A 20,771-nucleotide genomic window follows, 5' to 3' on the forward strand; every position below is an offset into this window, starting at 1 on the left:
CAATCATCAACTGCTGCAGAACTCCCTGTCCAAATGTAGTAGCTTAAAACAAGAGCAATTTGCTGTTTCTCATGATTCTGTGAGTCGGCCGGTCTCACCTAGGCTCGGTTAGTTATGCGACTGTCAAAGCTCAACATGTACAGGACAAATGAATGTAAACAGTCAAGGAAGAATTCGTGTGAGGCTATTGCAAGAGGGGAGCGAGGCCAGAATTCGGTGTTGAACTCACTTCTGCTGAAGCGAAGGCTGGAGAACTGTCATGAGCCTGGGTGCCGAGGACCGGCCACTTGTGTTTGCTGATGAGCCCCACCCACAACAAAATCTTTCTCCCATCCGCATGACTTCACAACTTGGAACAGTTGCCACCAAAGTCTGGACCCTAACCTCAAGGCCATAGGGCCTCTGTTTTCCCTGATGGTCACATTTTTTCTTCTTCCTCTTCTTCTTCTTCTTTTTTTTTTTTTTTAAGATTTATTTATTTATTTGAGAGAGAGAGAGAGAGAGAGATTGAGAGCACACAAGCAGGGGGAGGGGCAGAGGGAGAGGGAAAGAGAATCTCAAACAGACTCCCTGCTGAGCACAGAGTCCGACATGGGACATGGGGCTTGACCCCGTGACCCTGAGATCATGGCCTGAGCTGAAACCAAGAGTTGGCCGCTCAACTGATTGAGCCACTCAGGTGCCCCTGATGATTACATTTCAGAGGCTCCCAGCTCCTTGAGGGTTGTGAAGTTGGCAAGAGGCCTTTAAAGAAATCCATAACTCCTAGAGGCAGAGAAATCAACGACATGTGTGAGTTCTCCAAAGTAAGGAGAGAGAGGTTAGGGACCTAGAGTCAGGCAGAGGGATATTTCAGGGCGGTCTTGGCCAACACGCATTCGGCTGCGGAGTGGGGCGGTGGCTGAAATTCTGGTGGAGACAGCCCTGCCTCTCTCCTCATGGACTCTTCCACCCTTTTGGAGGCTCGTCCAGGTGGCTCCCCTGCAGCCTCAGGACAGAGCGGAAGCCTCAGGGTGTCTTGAGCTTGAGGCTCAAAGTCACATAAAGCACCACTGCCCATCCCTAATATGCACACACACACATGCACAAACACACACCCACAAACATACACTCACAAAGGCCCTCACTTGCACATATATACATATACTCCCATAGACACACACACACACACACACTTTCTACTGATCAAGGCCATTCACAGGGACAACCCAATTTCAGAGGGAAAAATAGACTCCACTTCCCAATTGAAAGAACAGAAAAAAGTCTGCTTCTGTTTTTTAATTTGCCATACATAACCTGTCTTCCATCCACGATTATTTGCATTCCCCCCCAACACGCACAAAGAAGCAAGCAAACACTGGTGCTCTTAGGATCCACAGAAGTCTTATCCCGCCCATGGCATCATGGTTGTAGTTCAGGGTCACATCATTTTTTTTTTTTTTAAAGAGGATGTTTTTCTTTCTTTTTTTTTTTAATTTTTATTTATTTATTTATGATAGTCACAGAGAGAGAGAGAGAGGCAGAGACACAGGCAGAGGGAGAAGCAGGCTCCATGCACCGGGAGCCTGATGTGGGATTCGATCCCGGGTCTCCAGGATCGCACCCTGGGCCAAAGGCAGGAGCTAAACCGCTGCGCCACCCAGGGATCCCTGGGGTCACATCATTTAAACTAAGTCCAAAAGTGGACAGCATCCCTCTTCTTGATTCAAGCCCCTGTGAACAGAAGACACCCGCCCTTGGTGCCGAGATGGGTGGGGACAGGAGAGGCGCAAATCCCCTGAGCCCAACCGGCCACTTCGCTAGCTCCCAAGTTCACCTCTTCCACGGATCTACACTCGGCAGTTTTGCTGAGAGTTTAGCAACTATACAACAAAAGTTGCCATCCTTCCAACCTTGAGTAACCCTTCCATCATTCCCTCTACAGCCCCCATGGATGCTTTGCTCACCCATCCTCCAGCTTTTTGACCACCCCATTTTCCTGTCACCACCTGACCCCCAGGCCCCAGCCAGTGCCACGCATTTGGGATTTTACTCTGGCAGCCCTGCTTCTAAGGATGAATCTCTTTATCTATTCTCTCTCCTCAAGGCTCATGACTAAAGACAAAAACAATTTATATTTTCCGACTATCCTGTGACTTGTCCAGATCAGTGTCACCTGGGCATTGTCCTGCAGCCAGAGTGGCTGGGATGGCCTGTTTTCATACTTAAACGGGTTACACTGGGACTTGACACGTGGCACTTCAGAGAGGTCCTCTTTGCTCCTGTGCAGTGGCTGAAGCCACAGGGCTCTACCTTCAACAGAGCTACGACATCACATTAATTTTTCTTTAATTTCTGTTGGTCAAAGCAATGACAGGAAGGACTAGAGACAAGAGAAGGAAACATAAACTCCACCTCTGGGTGGGAGGAAAAACTACAGACATTTTGTCTGTTTTTAATCTGTGAACCATACCAAAGAGTCTCTTGACTTCTTCTGCAAAAAAAAGTGGGAGAATAGATGGATTAGAAAAGTAAAATATCTTCCTCCCATAAAATATTTCATGGGACGAAATGTCACATTACAAAAGATGACATTAACATCTCAAATTTTACAGAATAACTTCCAGGATTGCATGATTATCATATATATCTATATTTATATTTGTATATTTTGTTCTCAATGTGTCAAGTAAGTATTATTCAAGAAAGAAGGGAAATCAAGTTGCCAGCAGGTATAATAAGCTTAGTGAATCTGTTTTCGGTAAATGGATGTTTACAACCCTTCGCTAATGGATTCCAAATAATAAGTTATTATATTTATGGAAAATTCTGACACTAAGTCTTGTTTGTCAAAACAACGTCTCAGGCTTTTTAAACTTTTTTCCAAGTTTAATAACTAGGTGTGGGTAAAAGAAGTAGGTGGGGGGAATCTAGACATCTTTTTTTCAGGTTTACTGAGATATGATTGACATACAACACTGTATTAATTTGAAGTGCATGACATAATGATTTGGTCTATGTATATATTAGGAAATGATGACAATAAGTTTAATTAACATCCACCACCTCATATGGTTACAGTTTTTTTTCTTGTAACGAGAACTTTCAAGTGCTATTCTCTTAACAACTTTCCAGTATAAAATACAATATTATCAACTATAGTCACCACACTGTGTATCCCGTACCTAGAACTTGTCTTATAATGATGCTTGTACCATTTGAACCTTTCACCCGTTTTAACGCCAATCTATTTTCTGTATCTGTGAGTTAGGATTTTTTTTAAGACTCCACAGATAAGAGATCATACAGTATTTGTGCCTCCCTGTATGACTTATTTCACTTAGCATAATACCCTCTAGGTCTATCCATGTTGTTGCAAATGGCAGGGTTTCCTTCTTTTTTATGACCGAATTTTATCTATATAACCTTTTTCTTTATCCATTCATCTATCAGTGGACATTTGTTGGCTATTTCCATATCTTGGCTATGATAAACAGTCCTGCAGTGGATATGGTACAAATAACTCCTCAAGACAGTGATTTCTATGGGATATATATATCCCAGATGAGGCCTTAGTGGATCATATGATAATTCTGCTTTTGATTTTTTTGAGGACCCTCCATACTATTTCCCACAATGGCTCCACCAGCTTGTGTTCCCACCGACAGTGCATGAGGGATCTTCTTTCTCCACATCCTCACTGACACTGTTATTTCTTATCTTCTGATAATAGTCATTCTGACAGGTGAGAGGTGACATCTCACTGGGGTTTTAATCTGCATTTCCCTGATGATGATTGGTGTTGAAAATCCTTTCATGTGTCTGTTGAACATCTGGATGTCTTCTTTGGAAAATAAAAAAATCTACTCTGCCCAAAAGTCCTTCTGCCTATTTAATCAGTTGGGGGATTTCTTTTTTTTTGAGTGTTTTAAAATATATTTTGGATATCAACCCTTATTAGATATATGATTTGCAAATATTTCACCCTTTCCATAAATGCCTTTTCATTTTGTTGATGGTGTCTGTAATTTTTTTAAAAAGCAAATACAAAAAATTTAGAAATTAATCAAGTCTGAGATCAGATACATATTTTATAGTAAATGCTTTATTTTTTTATTTTTTATTTTTTTAAAATGCTTTATTTTAAATATGCATACAATGTTTCGTCTTTGGGACACCTGGGTGACTCAGTCAGTGAAGTGCCTTTCCGCTTAGGTCATGATCTCAAGGTCCTGGGGTCAAGTCCCACATTAGGCTCTGTGCTCACCAGGGAATCTGCTTCTCCCCCTCCCTCTGCACCGGCTCATGCTCTCTCTCACTCACTGTCTCTCAAGTAAATAAAATATATATATATTAAAAAAAAAACTAAAATATAAAGTTTCATCATTTGAAATATTTAAAGAAAACCAGAAAACTCTTTTTCCCTTTTTATTTCTTCATTGTCTTTGGCTTAATGATCAAATGATTGTGCTGGGTGAAGAATTTTGCTTATAGTTACCCTGATCCCAATAAAAAGTAAGTCTAGAAGTAATGTATATATTACAACTTCTTTAGCAAAAATCTAAATGAAACCAGAGTACCCCCACTTCCTAAATAGTGAAGAATTTATCTGATAAGGTATTGAATACTGACTATACACCCTTCTTCCCAGGTGGCATTAGTGTACTCTTTTTCTAAGGTATGAATAACGCTTAATGGAAAAAAATGACTTCTTTCTGTCCTAAAAATTCTGGAAGACCTTGAATGTCTATTTTCATTATTTTATGTCTATATTTTATTATTTAGTCATATATTTGAGGTAGTGCATTTAGCCAACAAAGTAGAAATAAATTGAAATATCAAATGCTCTCTAGAAGAACTATTTTCTCCTTTTTGATGTTATTTGTTTGAGTGTCCTAATAGATTTCAAGATTCTATGGTGATTTCTCACCTTTATATGACTATTTCATCCCAAAGCCATTGAACCTAATCAATGGAAAATAACAAATAGAAGCCTTAGAGGTCCTGTTTTAAATTTACTGTCATGGCTTTCAAAAGTTCAAATGCATAAATCCATCTATAAAGGAGAAAGAGCTACCCCTATGTAGGTAAATGAGCCAAAACATAAAACTGTTTTCTCAGAGGTAATTACTAAGAGTGTGTGTGTATGTGTGTGACTATTTTTATTGTGTAGATTGATCAGCCAGAAATGAATGTGCCCGGTCTAACATATCCCATCAAACCATACAGCCCCTGATTCCATCAATTACTTTATAAATATTGGAAGAACATAAAATATGAATGGTGAGCGCCATGTCTACCACTGAACTTATAATCAGGGAACCGATATTAATGCACTTACCACATTTTACTATAATTATTCCCACAACTGTCTCGTTTGCCTGCAAGGCTATACGTTTAATGAATGTGCAATCCACCTCTTCTCTCTTGTCTTTCTATCTTTACTGCCTAGTGGATGCCAGGCACAGAATATAGATTCAATAGGTATTTATTGAATGAGTGAGTGAACCTCTATAAACTCACTGGATTTTAAATCACTTAGTGATTTTTTTTTTTAAGTTAGAGCCCACCTCTACCTATACCAATCCTACTCCACTCCATGAATGAGTGAGTGAACTTCTATAAACTCATTGGATTTTAATCACTTAGTGATTTTTTTTTTTTAAGTCAGAGCCCACCTCTACCTATACCAATCCTACTCCATTATTTTTGAATGAAGACGGGAAAAAATCTATAGATTTAAAGCTATAAAAATCGTTAAGAGGAAAAGTATTATCGTCACTTCAGATGTAAAATTGTTCTGTGATTAAGAACCAGGAAGGGAGACTCTGAGTGCTTAAGACATAATCTACAATATTAGCTTAGAGCAATATTACTTATTAAAAGTATTCCTATTTTTCTCATATATTCATTAGCAGATAAGTTTATTGAGATATTATATAAATATTAATAGAATTCAGTGAGGTCATTTAATCTGCCGAGAAGGGGATATCTATGTCTATCATTTTATGACTTTAAACTGTTGGAATATTGAGAAGACTTCAGAAAGAATGGCTGGATGTTTGCACGGCAGTTTCACTATTCGGCGAGGTACACTTACATTTCTTCTCCTTTCCCAGTAGAAGCTCTGATAAAGTGAATAAAATAACTGCATTTACTAATTAACCCCGGAAGGGGCTACATGAAGCCTGAGGTTTTGGGTTCTCTTTGGTACCATTAGGCCCTATTTTTCCCTTCCCAGATCAACTGAAAACCCAGAACATCAGAGGTCCAATCAACATAGCAAGTGAAAATGCCTGGTGTAGTAGAAATAAGCTCTCTAGTCAGAAGTACTGAATAAAACTGCATAGCCCCCATACAAGTACAAAGAGAATTTTGAAGACAATTTTTTAAAGTCACCACGTTTGGGAGCACTTGGATGGCCCAGTCAGTGAGGCGTCTGACTCTTGGTTTCAGCTCAGGTTATGATCTCAGGGTCATGAGATTAAGCCTCACATCAGGCTCCGTGCTGAGTAGGGGAGTCTGCTTCAGATTCTCTCTCTCCCTCTGCCCCTTCCTGCTTCTCCCTCTCTAAAAATAAACAGTTACCAAGTTTTTTGGGGACTCCTACAATAATCAATATGTGTAACAGTCTTACTATGTTTATTTTCATCATGTTATTTTTATCACAGTAAACAATTACATACTCAAGTTTTAAAGCCTCACTTCGGCATAGACTTGCACCAAAGAACAAGGATATGTTATATGTATAACTACAGATATTTCATTTGTATGTATTTGTTAGCATTTTAGATAAAGTTACTTCTTCTCATTATGGAAGACTAGTTGACGGACCATGGCCTCAATTGACGTACCAATTCTGACCTCACTCAGTGGCCGCCATGATAAGTGTGGTCACCGTCTGTCAGCACACAACATTATACAGTATTGTTGCTTATATTCCCTGTGCTATACTCTCATCTCTGTGATTTGTTTTATGACTGGAGGTTGGGGCCTCTTAACCCGTCTGGCCATCTTGCCCACCTCTGCATCCCTCTCCTCTGACAACCACCACTTTATTCTCTGTGTTTGTGAGTCTGAAATTTATGTTTTTTCTTGGTTTTGTTTTGATTCCACATATAGTGAAATCACTTGGTATTTGTCTCTCTCCGTCTGACTCATTTCAGTTAGCATAATACACTCTAGCTCCATCCACATTGTTGCAAAGGGCAAGATTTCATTCTTTCTTACGAATGGGGAATATTCCATTGTGTATATAGACCACATCTTTTTTATCCATTCATCATTGATGGACACCTAAACGGCTTCCATATCTTAGTGTTTGTAAATAACATTGTGATAAACATAGGGATGCTCATGTCTTTTTTAATTTGTGTTTTCATTTTCTTTTGTAATACCTAGTAGCGGGGTTACTGGACCATATGATATTTCTACTTTTAACATTTTGAGGAACCTCCATACTCTTTTCCACGGTGGATGCACCAGCTTGCGTTCCCACCAACAGTGCACGAGGCTTCCTTTTTTTCCCCCATATCCTTACCAACAGTTGTTATTTCTTGTATAAGGTGGCCCAACTTGTATAAGGTGATCCCTCATTGTGGTTTGGATTTGCATTTCCCCAATAATGAATGATGTTGAGCATCTTTCCATGTACTTATTGGCCATTGTACATCTTCTTTGGAAAAATGTCTGTTCTTCGTTCATTTTTAAGATGAATTATCTTTTTATGTTGACTTGTACAAATTATTTATGCATTTTGAATATTAACCCCTTAAGCATGTATCATTTGCAAGTATTTCTACCCATTCAGTAGGTTGCCCTTTTTTGTTGTTGATTATTTTCTTTGTTTAAAAGTACTCAACTTAAAAGTATTCAAGCTTTGGGGATCCCTGGGTGGCGCAGCAGTTTGGCGCCTGCCTTTGGCCCAGGGCGCAATCCTGGAGACCCGGGATCGAATCCCATGTCGGGCTCCCGGTGCATGGAGCCTGCTTCTCCCTCTGCCTGTGTCTCTGCCTCTCTCTCTCTCCCTCTGTGTGACTATCATAAATTTAAAAAAAAAAGTATTCAAGCTTTATTTTTTTGTTCCTCTTGTCTATGAGACAAACTTGTCTATCGTATAATATTTATGCTAAACTTCCAGAAGCATAACCCATAAAGTAGTATATTGATAAAGCAATCATTTATGGAACAACTAGTATACGCTAAGTTTAATGAAAGCTTTTTGTCCACATTATGTCCCTTAGTATACTCCACCATCTTCTGAAGTAAATGATGTCCCCATTTTATAGATAAAGAAATAAGAACAGGGAAGCTAAGAACTTTTGCAAGGTCACATAGGTAGTAAATATAAGAGCCAGAATTTTATAAGTGATTTATAAGTGATTATAAATGATTTATAAGTGATAGTCCTACTAAATCAGAATCTTTAAGCATAATCCAGAAAAATCTGAAAAATTAATAAGTTCTTCAGGTACTTCTAATAAAGTTGAGAGCCGATGACTAAGCGAGAATAGATAAACTCTATTAATGCAAATAATAAATGAAACAAATGAACATACACCCTAGGTTGCAGATCTAGCTTCAGATATTTTTCTGGACTTGAGAAATTGTTTACTATCCAGGGCATCAGGTTTCTTGTCTTCAAGATGAGGACGATTCATGGATCTTAAAAGAAGCAAAACTCTTAAAATAGTAAGGATGCTTTGGAAAAGCTGTAGAAGTACAGTGTCTAACCCTTTGGTCCTTTATAAATTTTTTATTTACAATCCATCCTAAGAATTCTGGGAAAGCTGGCATTTCTCTCCTGATTCATGTCTTTTTAAAACTGCTTTTCTTGTTTAAATAAGTAAAATCTGATCACTCTGATGCAATTGCTCCAAGGTTACAAATAATAGGAGTTCTGGTGAATGCTTTTTTTTTCCTTCCCATTTTCATTAAATTCCCTCATAGTAGATATAAAAACAGTTCCTTAATTGACACTGATTTGCAAATATATTGAATTCAAACATGTCAAAATAAATTAGATTTGTCTCTCAGTAGAAAGAAAGCAATAGAGCCAGATTGAATCTCAGTGAAATTTTATAGCTTCTATTTACAAACACTTTTATATCCTAAGCTGCACAGCATTTAAAATAATTAGGAGCTTTATGCGACACATACAACATTTACTTTTATTGTTACTTCTTGAACCCAACAATAAAAGTAGATTTTAAATTGTAGAATAATTGTTTCATCTATATTTATACTGTAAAAATGGGGTCTACCATTTGAGAACTGCAAAGTCTGTTATTTTAGTATAGTCATTATTCAGATGATTCAGATATGTTAAAATGTGTTTAATTGAGACAGATTTATTGTAATCTGTATTTTCAGAAAAAAAACTTGAAATGTTAAACAGATATCTATGAATTAATTTATAATCCATAAGAAAATTATGTTGAAAGCATTTTGCATATAAATTATGTAGCAGTTAACTTTTCTGGGTCGCATTTTATCTGCAAAGATTTATTTCTAAACAACATGTTTGGAGTTATTTTGATCAATTTTCTTACTAAAATGCAGCTGTTCATCATACATTCATACAGTCTAATGTGATTGAGCAATAAAATGTATAAAGCCATCAAAAGACATAGGGGAAGCTTAAGTACATATTGATAAAAAGCCAGTCCCAAAGAGACTATATACTGTATGATTCCAACCACATGACAGTGTGGAAAAGGCAAAAGGATACAGACAAGAAAAAGATGGGTACTTGCCAGAGTTTCAGGGGGAAGGAGGGATGGATAACTGAAGAAAAGGAGAATTTTAGGTCACCCAGACTATTCTGCATGATAATATAATGGTGGATACATGATATTATAAATCGGTTTAAACCCATAGAACCATACACAGCAAAAATGAGGCCTTGTGTCATCAACTGGCTCATCAATTTTAACGAATGCACCACACTAATACCAGATGTCAATAATAGGGCAACCTGGGGTGGTGCATATATGAGCTTTATATTTTCTGTGCGATTTTTCTGTGAACCTCACAGTGCTCTAAAAACCAAAATGTGCCGTCAAAATAATAATAATAATAATAATACAGCTGTTTTATATGTACAATTTAGGAGAGGCACAACCAATGCAAATAGCAAGATTAATGACTTAATAAAATGTAAATGTGATATCTATCATAATTGAGTTTAGTTTTCTCAGTTGAAATGTTATTTAGGCTTTGTTTAAGAATTACCTTAAGTGATTTTTGGAATTTTAGTCAAAATCTGGGGATTTTGTTTAAAATGGTCAATAGAGGGGATCCCTGGGTGACTCAGTGGTTTAGTGCCTGCCTTCAGCCCAGGGCGTGACCCCGGGGTCCCGGGATGGAGTTTCACATCGGGCTCCCTGCATGGAGCCTGTTTCTCCCTCTGCCTGTCTCTGCCTGTGTGTGTGTGTGTGTGTGTGTGTGTGTGTGTGTGTCTCATGAATAAATAAAAGTCTTTAAAAAAAATTTTTTTTTAAATAAAATGGTCAAGAGAGGGACACCTGGGTGGCTCAGTGGTTGAGCATCTGCCTTCATCTCCGGTCATGACCCCTGGGTCCTGGGATCAAGGTCCCCATAAGGCTTCCAACAGGAACCCTGCTTCTTCCTCTGCCTATGTCTCTCCCCCTCTCTCTCTCATGAATAAATAAATAAAATCTTTTAAAAAATAAAAAATAAAATGGCCGATAGAGCCCAAAATGTTGGGCGTGTGTCAGTAAACATGGGCCTCAAACCCAGTTTGGATCAAGCTTTGTGAAAGACTCTATGAAGGCCCTTCCTGACAGCATTTTGTAAGTATGAAACCATGAGTCTCCCTGGTTTTCAAGGTCCATATCTGTTAAAGACATAACCATCATCGTTACCATACTCTTAGCAGTCTTCCTGCGGGTGGGTGGGGGGGGGGATCCAGCTGCTCTCTTGACCGTGAAAGTCCATAGGAAAGCCATGAAGCTCCACTCCTGAGCCCCATCTGATTCAACTGGCTCTTTTTTTGTAAAAAAATGCTTTTTCCCATTTATATTGGCAGTAAATCTAGCTTTAAAAAGCAGAATTCCTGAATTTCAGACACTAGACAACTATTTGTTTTGAGTGAGGTGTTAAATTGTAAATTGGAAGAGGGTTAAAGAAATAAATTAATTTAAAGAATTAAATTGGAAGAGGGTTATTGATGTATTGTTTATTATAAAATGAATGAATTGCCAGTATATGAAAGAACAACAAGAAAAAAATTTTTTTTTTAAAAAAAGGTTCTGAGGAATCCTTTCTTTGGCCATAATTCTTTGCTTCTGAAATGAATCAGTACATTTGACTGGACTCCATAGAAAGAAGGGGAAATAATGATAAATCACATGACATCAGATTCAGAGTGGGGTAGGACCAGAAAATACCTTACAGGCAGGATTCTAAAAATCATAAAGTGTCAGCCCATAGATCAAGCCAAGTCAGATAATGCTTTAAAAAATAAATTTCCACTGGTTTCCAAAATATAAAAGTTCAAATAATTCACATAAAAATTTGAACTTCCTTTTTTCCCATTTTAAACTCACATTGTGCTGGCAGCTGGCCTCATTCAATCGAGCACACAGTGCCCACCTGAGTCCTTATCCACCCTTCTTTTTCATTGATGCCCAGCCCATGTCATTCCATTTCCTTACCTTTCTGTCCTCTCCATCAGCTAGGTCTACACTTCCTGACTGACACTAACTCTTTTGTTTTGCATTCAAGTAACATGTGACTCCTAAGGAAATAGTAATTTGCCCCAATCATGTAACTGGTACTTGCCGGGGCATAAAACAAAAATAAAAAGGGTACTGCCTTGCAATAAATAGAAAAGAATTGAAATTTTGTAATCTAATGCTCATTATCATAGAGGTTCATTTAGTTCTAGCCAGGAGAAAATTGCATTTTTATAGTATGTTTTGTTTCTGGTAGAAAGGAGTGTGTTGGAACAATTAACACAAAGGTTAATGAGGAGATGTTTTTTTCTAGAAAGTGAAACTGTTTTAAACATTTACTAACAAATAGAATTTAAAGTGCTTTCAGTGGTATGCATTGGATTTAAATTCCTTTTAAAACTGTGCCAGTTACTTTTTTTCAGTATTGATAATTTCCATCCTAATTGTAGAAAAACATGTATAAAGTGAAGTTTTTAAAGTTTGAGATAAATGGTGACATTTTTCTAACGTTAAAGCTGAAGGTACATTGGCTGCAGACCTTCTATTTCTGTACATTATAAGGATCAAGAGACAAATTAATTATGGGAAGCATAAAAATTAGTTCTTGTGAGCAGTAACAAGATAGAGAAGTAAACAATTTAAGCAATGTTTGTTTTCACAAAAAGAAATTCAGTTTATGGAGGTGATCCCAGAATATGGTAACATGTTTTCCTATATCAGAATTAACTTGTATGGTATATTGATCTGTCATAAGCTAACAATTCATTGCTCCTAACATTCAAGCCATGTATCAGTTCTCTCTTGCACAAAATAATATTTTTACAGACTTAATGACTGAAAGCAACACATATATCATCTTGAAGTTTCTGTAGGTCAGAAATGAGTTGCCTGCATTCTGGGTCATTGTTTCACTCAGGTTTGCATCACGGTGCTGGCCAGGGCTCCTGTCTCATCTGAGGCTTGACTGGAGACGGGTCTGCTCCAAGCTCGTGTGGTTGAGGGTAGAACCCAGTTATGAGTGGGATGTTGGGCTGGGGGCCTCAGTTCCTTGCTGCCTGGTGGTCAGACATCACCATCAGTTTCTTGCCATATGGACAATCCCGGAGGTCCCCTTCATTCAACCTAGCAAGGAGAGGGTTAGAGTCTGCTGGCGAGAAGGAACGTGCAGGAATACAGTCGTATGTAGCAGCATCACTGAGGTGACATCCCGGGTTTCTCTGCTGTATTCTGTTGTTTACAAGGAAGCTGCAGTCTGGCCGCCATGCAAGAGGAGAGCAGTGCACGGGAGTCGGAGTATCAGGATTGGTCAATCACTGAGAAATGTGACAAACAGCAAATTGTCTTAATGTCTCCTCTATAATCTAAGATATTGTACAAAAATGTATCTATTCATCATCAAAGCCATCCGTCAAAACCAACCATAGAGTCATTTTTGTGACCATCTTCCTCTTTGTGATAGACTACTATCTTTTCTGTTCAGGCTTACCTAAGGAGCCTGTATTCCACTAGGCTGACACCATGACAGTGTGTAAATAAATTGGTCATAGGATATAATCGTCATCTCCAGTATCTTACTTTAGAAGTGTCTATCTAGGCAAACCCATCCTTTTCTAATCTAAACATGTTCTTGTCAATTAGTGGGGATGTTTTGGGTGGGAAATGATAACAATCCTAGAAAAAGGAGAAAGAAAAGACAATTTGGTTCAGTAGCTGAAATGGTGAACTTACCTAGCTTCAAATACAGCAGCACTGAGAACTGAGAATATTAATCAATGTATAGAGACCTATTTCCAACCTTTAGTTTTTTTTTTTTTTTTTTGTGTGTGTGTGTGTGTTGGTATCATGATCAACAAGAACGTTCACATAGGGTAACATCAAGCAACAGTAAAATTCTTGGAAAAATATTTTTCTAGTACTTAAAATAAAATTTCTGGCTGAGGCTTTCATTGGTTTTCCATGAGACATGAACAGTGAGCAAAGAAGGGAAAGTACCCTCAGTGGCCAAAGATGGGTACTATGTCTATCCACACATTCTGGGGACTGGAACAGCCTTACTCAAACCATGTAGACTGGGGAGGGAGGAGGTGTGGTTATCCACGGTAACAAAAGAAGGCCGAAATGATGCAGGGAAACAAAATACACGCATGCATGCATACATAACTACTTTATCATTTTCATTAAAATTTGTATGTTTTAGTTCTTATTCTTTAGCCAAAACAATAGGTATTGAACATGCAATGAATATATGGACCACCATTAGGCACTAGAGCATCTGTACAATAGATCACTTTACATTTCAGTAACTTAGCCAAGCATATGGACTATGATGGCAAAGAACATAGCAATTTGGGTATGTTAATAAAGAGTTGTATTAGGGCACCTGGGTGGCTCAGTGGTTGAACATCTGCCTTTGGCTCAGGTTGTGATGCTAGAGTCCTGAGACCGAATCCCATGTCAGGGTCCCCGCAGGGAACCTACTTCTCTCTATATGTCTCTGCCTCTCTCTCCGTGTCTCTCATGAATAAATAAATAAAATATATAAAAAAATAAAGAAATAATAATAAAAAAAATAAAGAGCTGTATGTAATTAATTATCCAGACTGTATGTTTGTAGTTCAGGATTTGTTATAAAAGGTTTCGGTGAAGGCACAATGCAATTGCACTGTGTAATCCAGACTGGAAGAACTGAGGTTGGAGATACAAATGAGGAGCAATATTAGAAGAGTAAATATTAAAATAAAAAGCCATGTGGAGGAAATGATGGTAGAGTTTGTCTTATTAGCTTGAGGAAAGAGGTGGAAGTTTGCAGAAGTTGGATGCGCTAGACAGATTGACTGGACTATTTACTTTTTTTTTTTTAAATCTGTTGTATCTGGGTAATATAATAACTGTATATTATAAAAGTGAGATTATTGGCCTTAACTTACAATTAAAGTTATGATAGCCTCGTTATAGTAACCAATACTGTAAAATAAGTGAAGATGTTGAGAATGAGACATGTCGTTGAAAATATAACTTGGAAATTAAGTAAATATCATAGGACTGAGGGCATAACAAGGCTACAGGTAAGCAAAACCATTGAATTCAGGAAAAATAAGAGTGTTGCGATGCCATGTGCTCAAGTACTCTTCATACAGCTAGAGCTTCACACTAGAGCAAGAATAAAGACTAAAAGGAGTCATCTGGAAACTATTGGTTAACTACGCTGATGGCAGCCACACAAGAGCAGCATTTCACTTTCAGCAAGTTGAGGAAGCAAAGTGTATCCTAATTCTACTGCTTTCAGTTCAGAAAGTAATTTAGAGAAACAGGTGGGAAGGAGTTTGCCTGATGTGTGGCAGATAATAAAATAGTATCTGAAATTAAATTATATCTCAGATTAAAAATAACGCAGGTGACAAGTCATTTGCAACCAGGAGCATTTGCATAATTGTGAGCACAGTTAGTTAGGGCTGGAATCTTCTTGTGGCACTTCCTTAAAAACTTCAGAAAAGGTATTATTCAAGCAAATGCATGCACACCTGAACTAGCATATCCTATTAAGTTCCAAACTCTACCTCATGACGAATGAACTAGAAAAAAATGAATCCTCTTCTTTAAACTTGCAGACCCCCTCCGGTGAGTGAGCTTGCAACCAGAGGGACCATGGTGGGCGTGATTTCTGCAGCGGCCATCAACCAGAGCATTGTGTACTCCATCGTTGCAGGAAATGAAGAGGGTGAGTGGATATTCCACTGGTGTCTTCACCGTAAACTAACACACTTGGATCTGGGATTCCTTTCACATTGAATTTTTATTTCCCTCATTTTTGCCAATAAAAACCTATCCAGCTTGAAAGCAATTGGTACCTTTGTGCTCAGTCTGATTTAAAAATGTGGTTATACTAACAAACAAGATCCCTACCCCCTCCGACCCCATCCCCCACCTCCAAGGAAATGCTAACTATCCAATTCTGGAAGCTTTCCTCTTGCCCTCATTTAGGGATATTTTAATGACATTTCTTCAAAATCAATGCATCATACTTTCAGCTTGTGGTCATACTTCTTGCCTACAGGGGTCTCTTCCCACCATTCCAGACCATCCATGGCATAAGGCACGTCCTACCTATGCTAACGCTACAGAGATTTTAGGATCATAAATAATTTTGAGTGCCCAAAGGCCACATGAATGATAAAACCCACCATACACTGTACAATATGGTTCCTCAGGTGCTCGACTTAGATACACAATTAACAGGTGTCAGTAAACAAATAAATTGAGTTTTGCCCACCAACTAAGAAGAGGGTGGTTTGCTGGCTTCTGGGAACAAGTTCAAGCTGCATTTCTCACCCATTCTTTTGCTCACCATTATCCACATTGGTGATCCTTTGTTTTTCCCTTTTGATAAATTGGTTGGCCTGGAGCATCACAAGTGGTCAAGAAATAGTCAATATACGTGTAATTAATACATGAATATTCAATATTTGATATTTAGGAAGGGAATGAGTGTAAAATAAATGCTATTAAGCAATTTGCAATGAAATTATAAGGGCCCTTTTTAAGAATTCCAGTGACCAACCATTCCTAGAAATTGTTGCCCTAGCAAGTCCTCATCTTACTTTTCGTATTTTTTTTTTTTTTTCTGAGTTTCACAAACTTTTAATGCCTTTCAGTATGTAAAGGACCATCTGAATCTACCGTGGTGGATATAGTATGCGCTGCTTCCCAAACTTAATTGACAGATGCTTTCCAGGAGAATCTCAACATAACCAGAAAATTAAGGTGACGTTCACCTGAGGATACACTGAAGATAATTTGAAGAGTTGGAACATCATTTCCAAAAGCCAGCATCCTGTCACTGTCATGCATTAATTACTCCTGTTATAAGAAGTGTTTTTTGAATCACAATGCTTGGGCCTCTGGGTGGCTCAGTGGTTGAGCGTCTGTCTTCCACTCAGCGCGTGATCCTAGGGTCCTGGGATCGAGTCCCACGTTGGGCTCCCCACAGGGGAGCCTGCTTCTTCCTCTGCCTGTGTCCCTGCCTCTCTCTCTATGTCTCTCATGAATAAATAAATAAATAAAATCTTTTTAAAAAATCACAATGCCTTTTAAAGAGAATTATTTCTTATAGCATGAAGGAAATGACCAAAAAAAACTGTATTTTGATTACAGATATGTTTGGAATTAACAACATCACGGGTGTCATCTATGTGAATGCCCCCCTGGACTATGAGACCAGGACCAGCTATGTACTTCGCGTCCAGGCTGATTCCCTAGAAGTGGTCCTCGCCAATCTTCGAGTTCCTTCGAAAAGTAAGTTATGTCACTTAAGCATTTTGTGAGAAGTTTGTGGAACTTTCTGCTCATGTTCTAATGCAGTACATATGTCTAGAAGTGATCAGTAGAGAACATGGGGAGATCATGAGTCCTCGGAGCTGACTGTGTGTCTATTTTAGCAGCTGATAGAGAACCGTGCGGGGAGCGATTTCATACTCCTGAAATATCAAGGCAATAGCACAGCGTCTTCAAACTTGGTTTATAATATTGTTAGAGCAAACTCTATTCTTAATCCCACCGGAAGGCTCTGGTGACTTCTCTGGAATGGATATTGTGTGGCCTCTTGTACCTAGGGATTTTCTTAGCACAGAGAACAATGCCTCTTAAAAGAGCGGCTAGCATTTACTGTAATTTGTATGTGGCATTATTTAATTCGCATCCATTTCTAGGAGGTGAAAATTATTATTCCCATTTTACAAAGACAAGATAAGAAAAGGTTAAGTGATTTTTTTTTTTTTAATGACACTGTGGGTAAATGAAAACCCAGAGATTTAAGCTGGCATCTTTTGACTCCAAAATCTTTCTCCGACATCTGTGTCGTATAGTTTACTGACACACGAGAACAAGAAAAGCCAATTTGTGAAGGGAGCCAGCAGAGATCCTGGGAGATATTACTGATAATGAGATAACTGCAGTTCTTTTCCATCCATTGAGGCAATACTCCTCTGCACTTCAGGCAGTTCATCTTTTTATAATCACACCAACTCTTTTAGAATCTAGAAGACCCGAGAAGACCAAATTTAATTTAACTATTAGTGGAACGGAGCCTCAGAGAGAGCATGAGGCGGGAAACAGGCTGGGACCCAGTTTCCTTCAGTCCCCGGGCCCTTCCTGGACATCCTATGCCAGCACCCTATCCATTGGCATTTTAGAAGGGGAGGAGGGGAAATGAAGAGCTTGTGAGAACCCAGGTGAGGGTGCAGGTATGTAGCTAGAGCAAAAGAGCCCAGGTGGGGGTGGAAAGGAAAGCAAGGAGGATGGATTATGCAAAAGATGTACCCTAGAAATTTCTCTACCAATGCAGTAATTGATGATCCTAAAAGTAATCACTCCTTTATATTTATTTCACTTACTGATTTATATCACCTACTGACATGGCATAGAAGGCTACACAGTTGCTTAGGCACACCAGGTCATTTGGAAAAAAAAAAAACAGATTATACACTGTATGCCTTTGGAATTAAGGGAATTCAGTCATCTTCAATGATTATTCATCACTTGCACAATTAAATCGTTTCAAAACTTAGCAGGCCCGTTTCTTGAGTTCTTAAAATCTTTAAACTGCGGGCAATTATATTTTAACAAACTATAGAGGGAGCTTCACATTGTCGATTGAATTGACTCAACCAGGAGTCAAAAGGTGAGAGTAGTTCTAAATTGTATAATGCAAACTACCGTAGTGCAACTGAGGGAAACGTGGGAGCTATTTCAAACCTGTATTTGTCATCTTTCTTTAAAAGAAAAAAAAAAAAAGTTAGATTTAGAAAGAAAAATCTGCTCAATATTTAGGTCATAGAACTTAGCATTTTTCAGGAAGTAGCTCCAATTTCTAGGAATAAAGACATGGTGCTGACTCCTGGGTGAATATGAGGTAACTAGTTCTCATTATTTGAATGGAAATCTAATCTAAGGCTAGTGCAAGGTTAGCTGGTAAACCCATGTATACTTGCGTGTGCCTAAGTGTGCATGGGGCGCTGAGGCCAGCTAGCAGATTTGTGAAGTGGCCTCTCAGACATGCATGGAGTCTAGAAGCTAAACATTAGTTTGTTTAATCCCTGATGCTTTTACTATTGTTATTCCCATTTCATGACTAATCCCCGCCTCTTGAGTCCGAAATACAAACTCATGTATTTAAAACATAGTTTCATTTATAAATGACTGTTAATGACCTTTACTCAATCCCTCGTTCATTAGCTACGCAAAAATACAACCATTATGTAAATTAGGTTAATTAATTAGTTGTCTAAATGTTTATCCCTGCTTTAGAATTAGCTACACCATGGTCTTCAGCTCCGCCATATGTCACATGAACAGAGGCAATAAACAAAAGAGGCGATTCATTGAAGAAGTATTTTATTATAATCTCTTTGCCAACAATTTGTTAATGAAATCATTTTCAAAGTGAGTTTTTAAATTATGCTGTAACTGGATTTAACATTTAAAAGCAATTTAATAATTAAAACGGAACAATTTCAGAATTCATTTTTGAAACCAGCGGTCTTTAGAACATTCTACTCTTTTAGTATGGATGTTTCAAATGTACGTGAAATTCCAGAGAATAGTATAATGAACCTCCAAGTGTCAACTACCCAACTTCACCATTATCAAGTCCTGGGACGGGCTCTCAACCGCTCCTTCCCTTATTATTTTGAAGCACATCAGAAACACGATATTTCATCTGCAAATATCTCAATATGTATTTCTTAAAGATAAGGGCTCAAGACTTCATCACAATATCATTATTACTCCCCAAAAGTTAATAAAAATCCTTCAATATCATTGAGTGTCCAGTCAATATTACATTAAAAATTTATTCCCATCAGAATCCTGATAAAGTCTATATATTGCAATTGGTTGAAAAGTATTTCAAGTGTTCTTTTAAAATATAGGCTTCTCTCTCACCACACCTTTTAATTTCCTTTAATGTTTGTTTGTTTGAGAAGCGAGATTTCTGAAGCCTGGGTTTTAATGAACATGCCTCCAAGAGGTCACGTCATATAGTTCTCTATCTCTTTGTTTTCTGTAAAATGGTAATTAGAGCCCGAGGCTTGGTTAGATTTAGTGTGTGTGTATGTGTGTTTTTTAAACAAATAAATTGTAGGTGATATTTAGTGCTTTCTCAGCAAGGCACACCAGTCCCTATGACTCTCCCTTCCTGCTGGCCGCAACCCCTGGTAGTCATGTCCTAGCTATTGATTCCGTCCTTCCATTTCTTCTGTATCTTTACGCAAATATTTTCATAAAAAGAAACATTTCCACATCAAATATGTGACTACCCTGAGGTTCTCCTCCTATAGGAAAGACAGGAAAAAACAAAAGTTTGATTCTTCCCTTTTATTTTCTGGTTTTCAAAGTAAAGCATTGATTCACTATCAGACTCCAAATGCGACCACTGAGATCACAACTCCTTTTGGTTTTAAGGGCCATTTGGTCTCTGTGGAACTACTCAGTCCCGTGGTAGCTGAGAAGGGAGAGACAATATGTAAACAAAACGGCAGGTTGTTCAACAACGAAGCAATGGGTATGGCTGTGCTCCAACAAAATTCTACTCACTGCAACAATCTGTGGGCCAGAGTTTGACTTTATTCTCTAATTTTTACTTTACACAGTGCACTTGGCACCTCCCCTACTGTTTGTGTATCTCCTACTGTGAGCAATACTTCTGCTTCATCTACTTCCTTTTCCCACACATCCCATTTGAAGAAATACCGTTCTCTTCCTGTTAATATCAATAAGATAATGTCATCTAGTTGTCTACAGTTTGTCCTCTAGTAGACTCCACACAGTAGGCTTACAAGAACAGCATTTCCTATATTTTTGTGCATTAATGACAGTTTATCTGTGTACCTGAACATTGAACATAAATTTGGCAAGATATAAAAGCTTTGGGATTTCTGGGTGGCTCAGTCGGTTAAGTGTCCAACTCTTGGTTTCAGCTCCAGGCCATGATCCCTGGGTCATGGGATGGAGCCCAGAGTCTGGGTCTATGCCCAGTAGGGAACCTGATTCTCCCTCTCCTTCTGCCCCTTCCCCTGACTCGTGCTCTCAATCTCTCTC

At 38.4% G+C, this 20,771-nt stretch overlaps 1 protein-coding gene across 1 annotated transcript in view; it reads left to right on the forward strand.

Annotated features, from left to right (window-relative positions):
* The window catches only part of PCDH15 (protocadherin related 15), a 906,505-nt gene that overhangs the window by 763,615 nt on the left and 122,119 nt on the right, over positions 1–20,771 (forward strand). The window contains 2 exon segments of the mRNA XM_035706656.2: positions 15,287–15,396; positions 16,830–16,970. Of these exon segments, the coding sequence (XP_035562549.1) occupies positions 15,287–15,396; positions 16,830–16,970 (251 nt within the window).

Source organism: Canis lupus, chromosome 26 (genome assembly GCF_003254725.2).
Source record: "Canis lupus dingo isolate Sandy chromosome 26, ASM325472v2, whole genome shotgun sequence".
Taxonomy (NCBI): domain Eukaryota; kingdom Metazoa; phylum Chordata; class Mammalia; order Carnivora; family Canidae; genus Canis; species Canis lupus.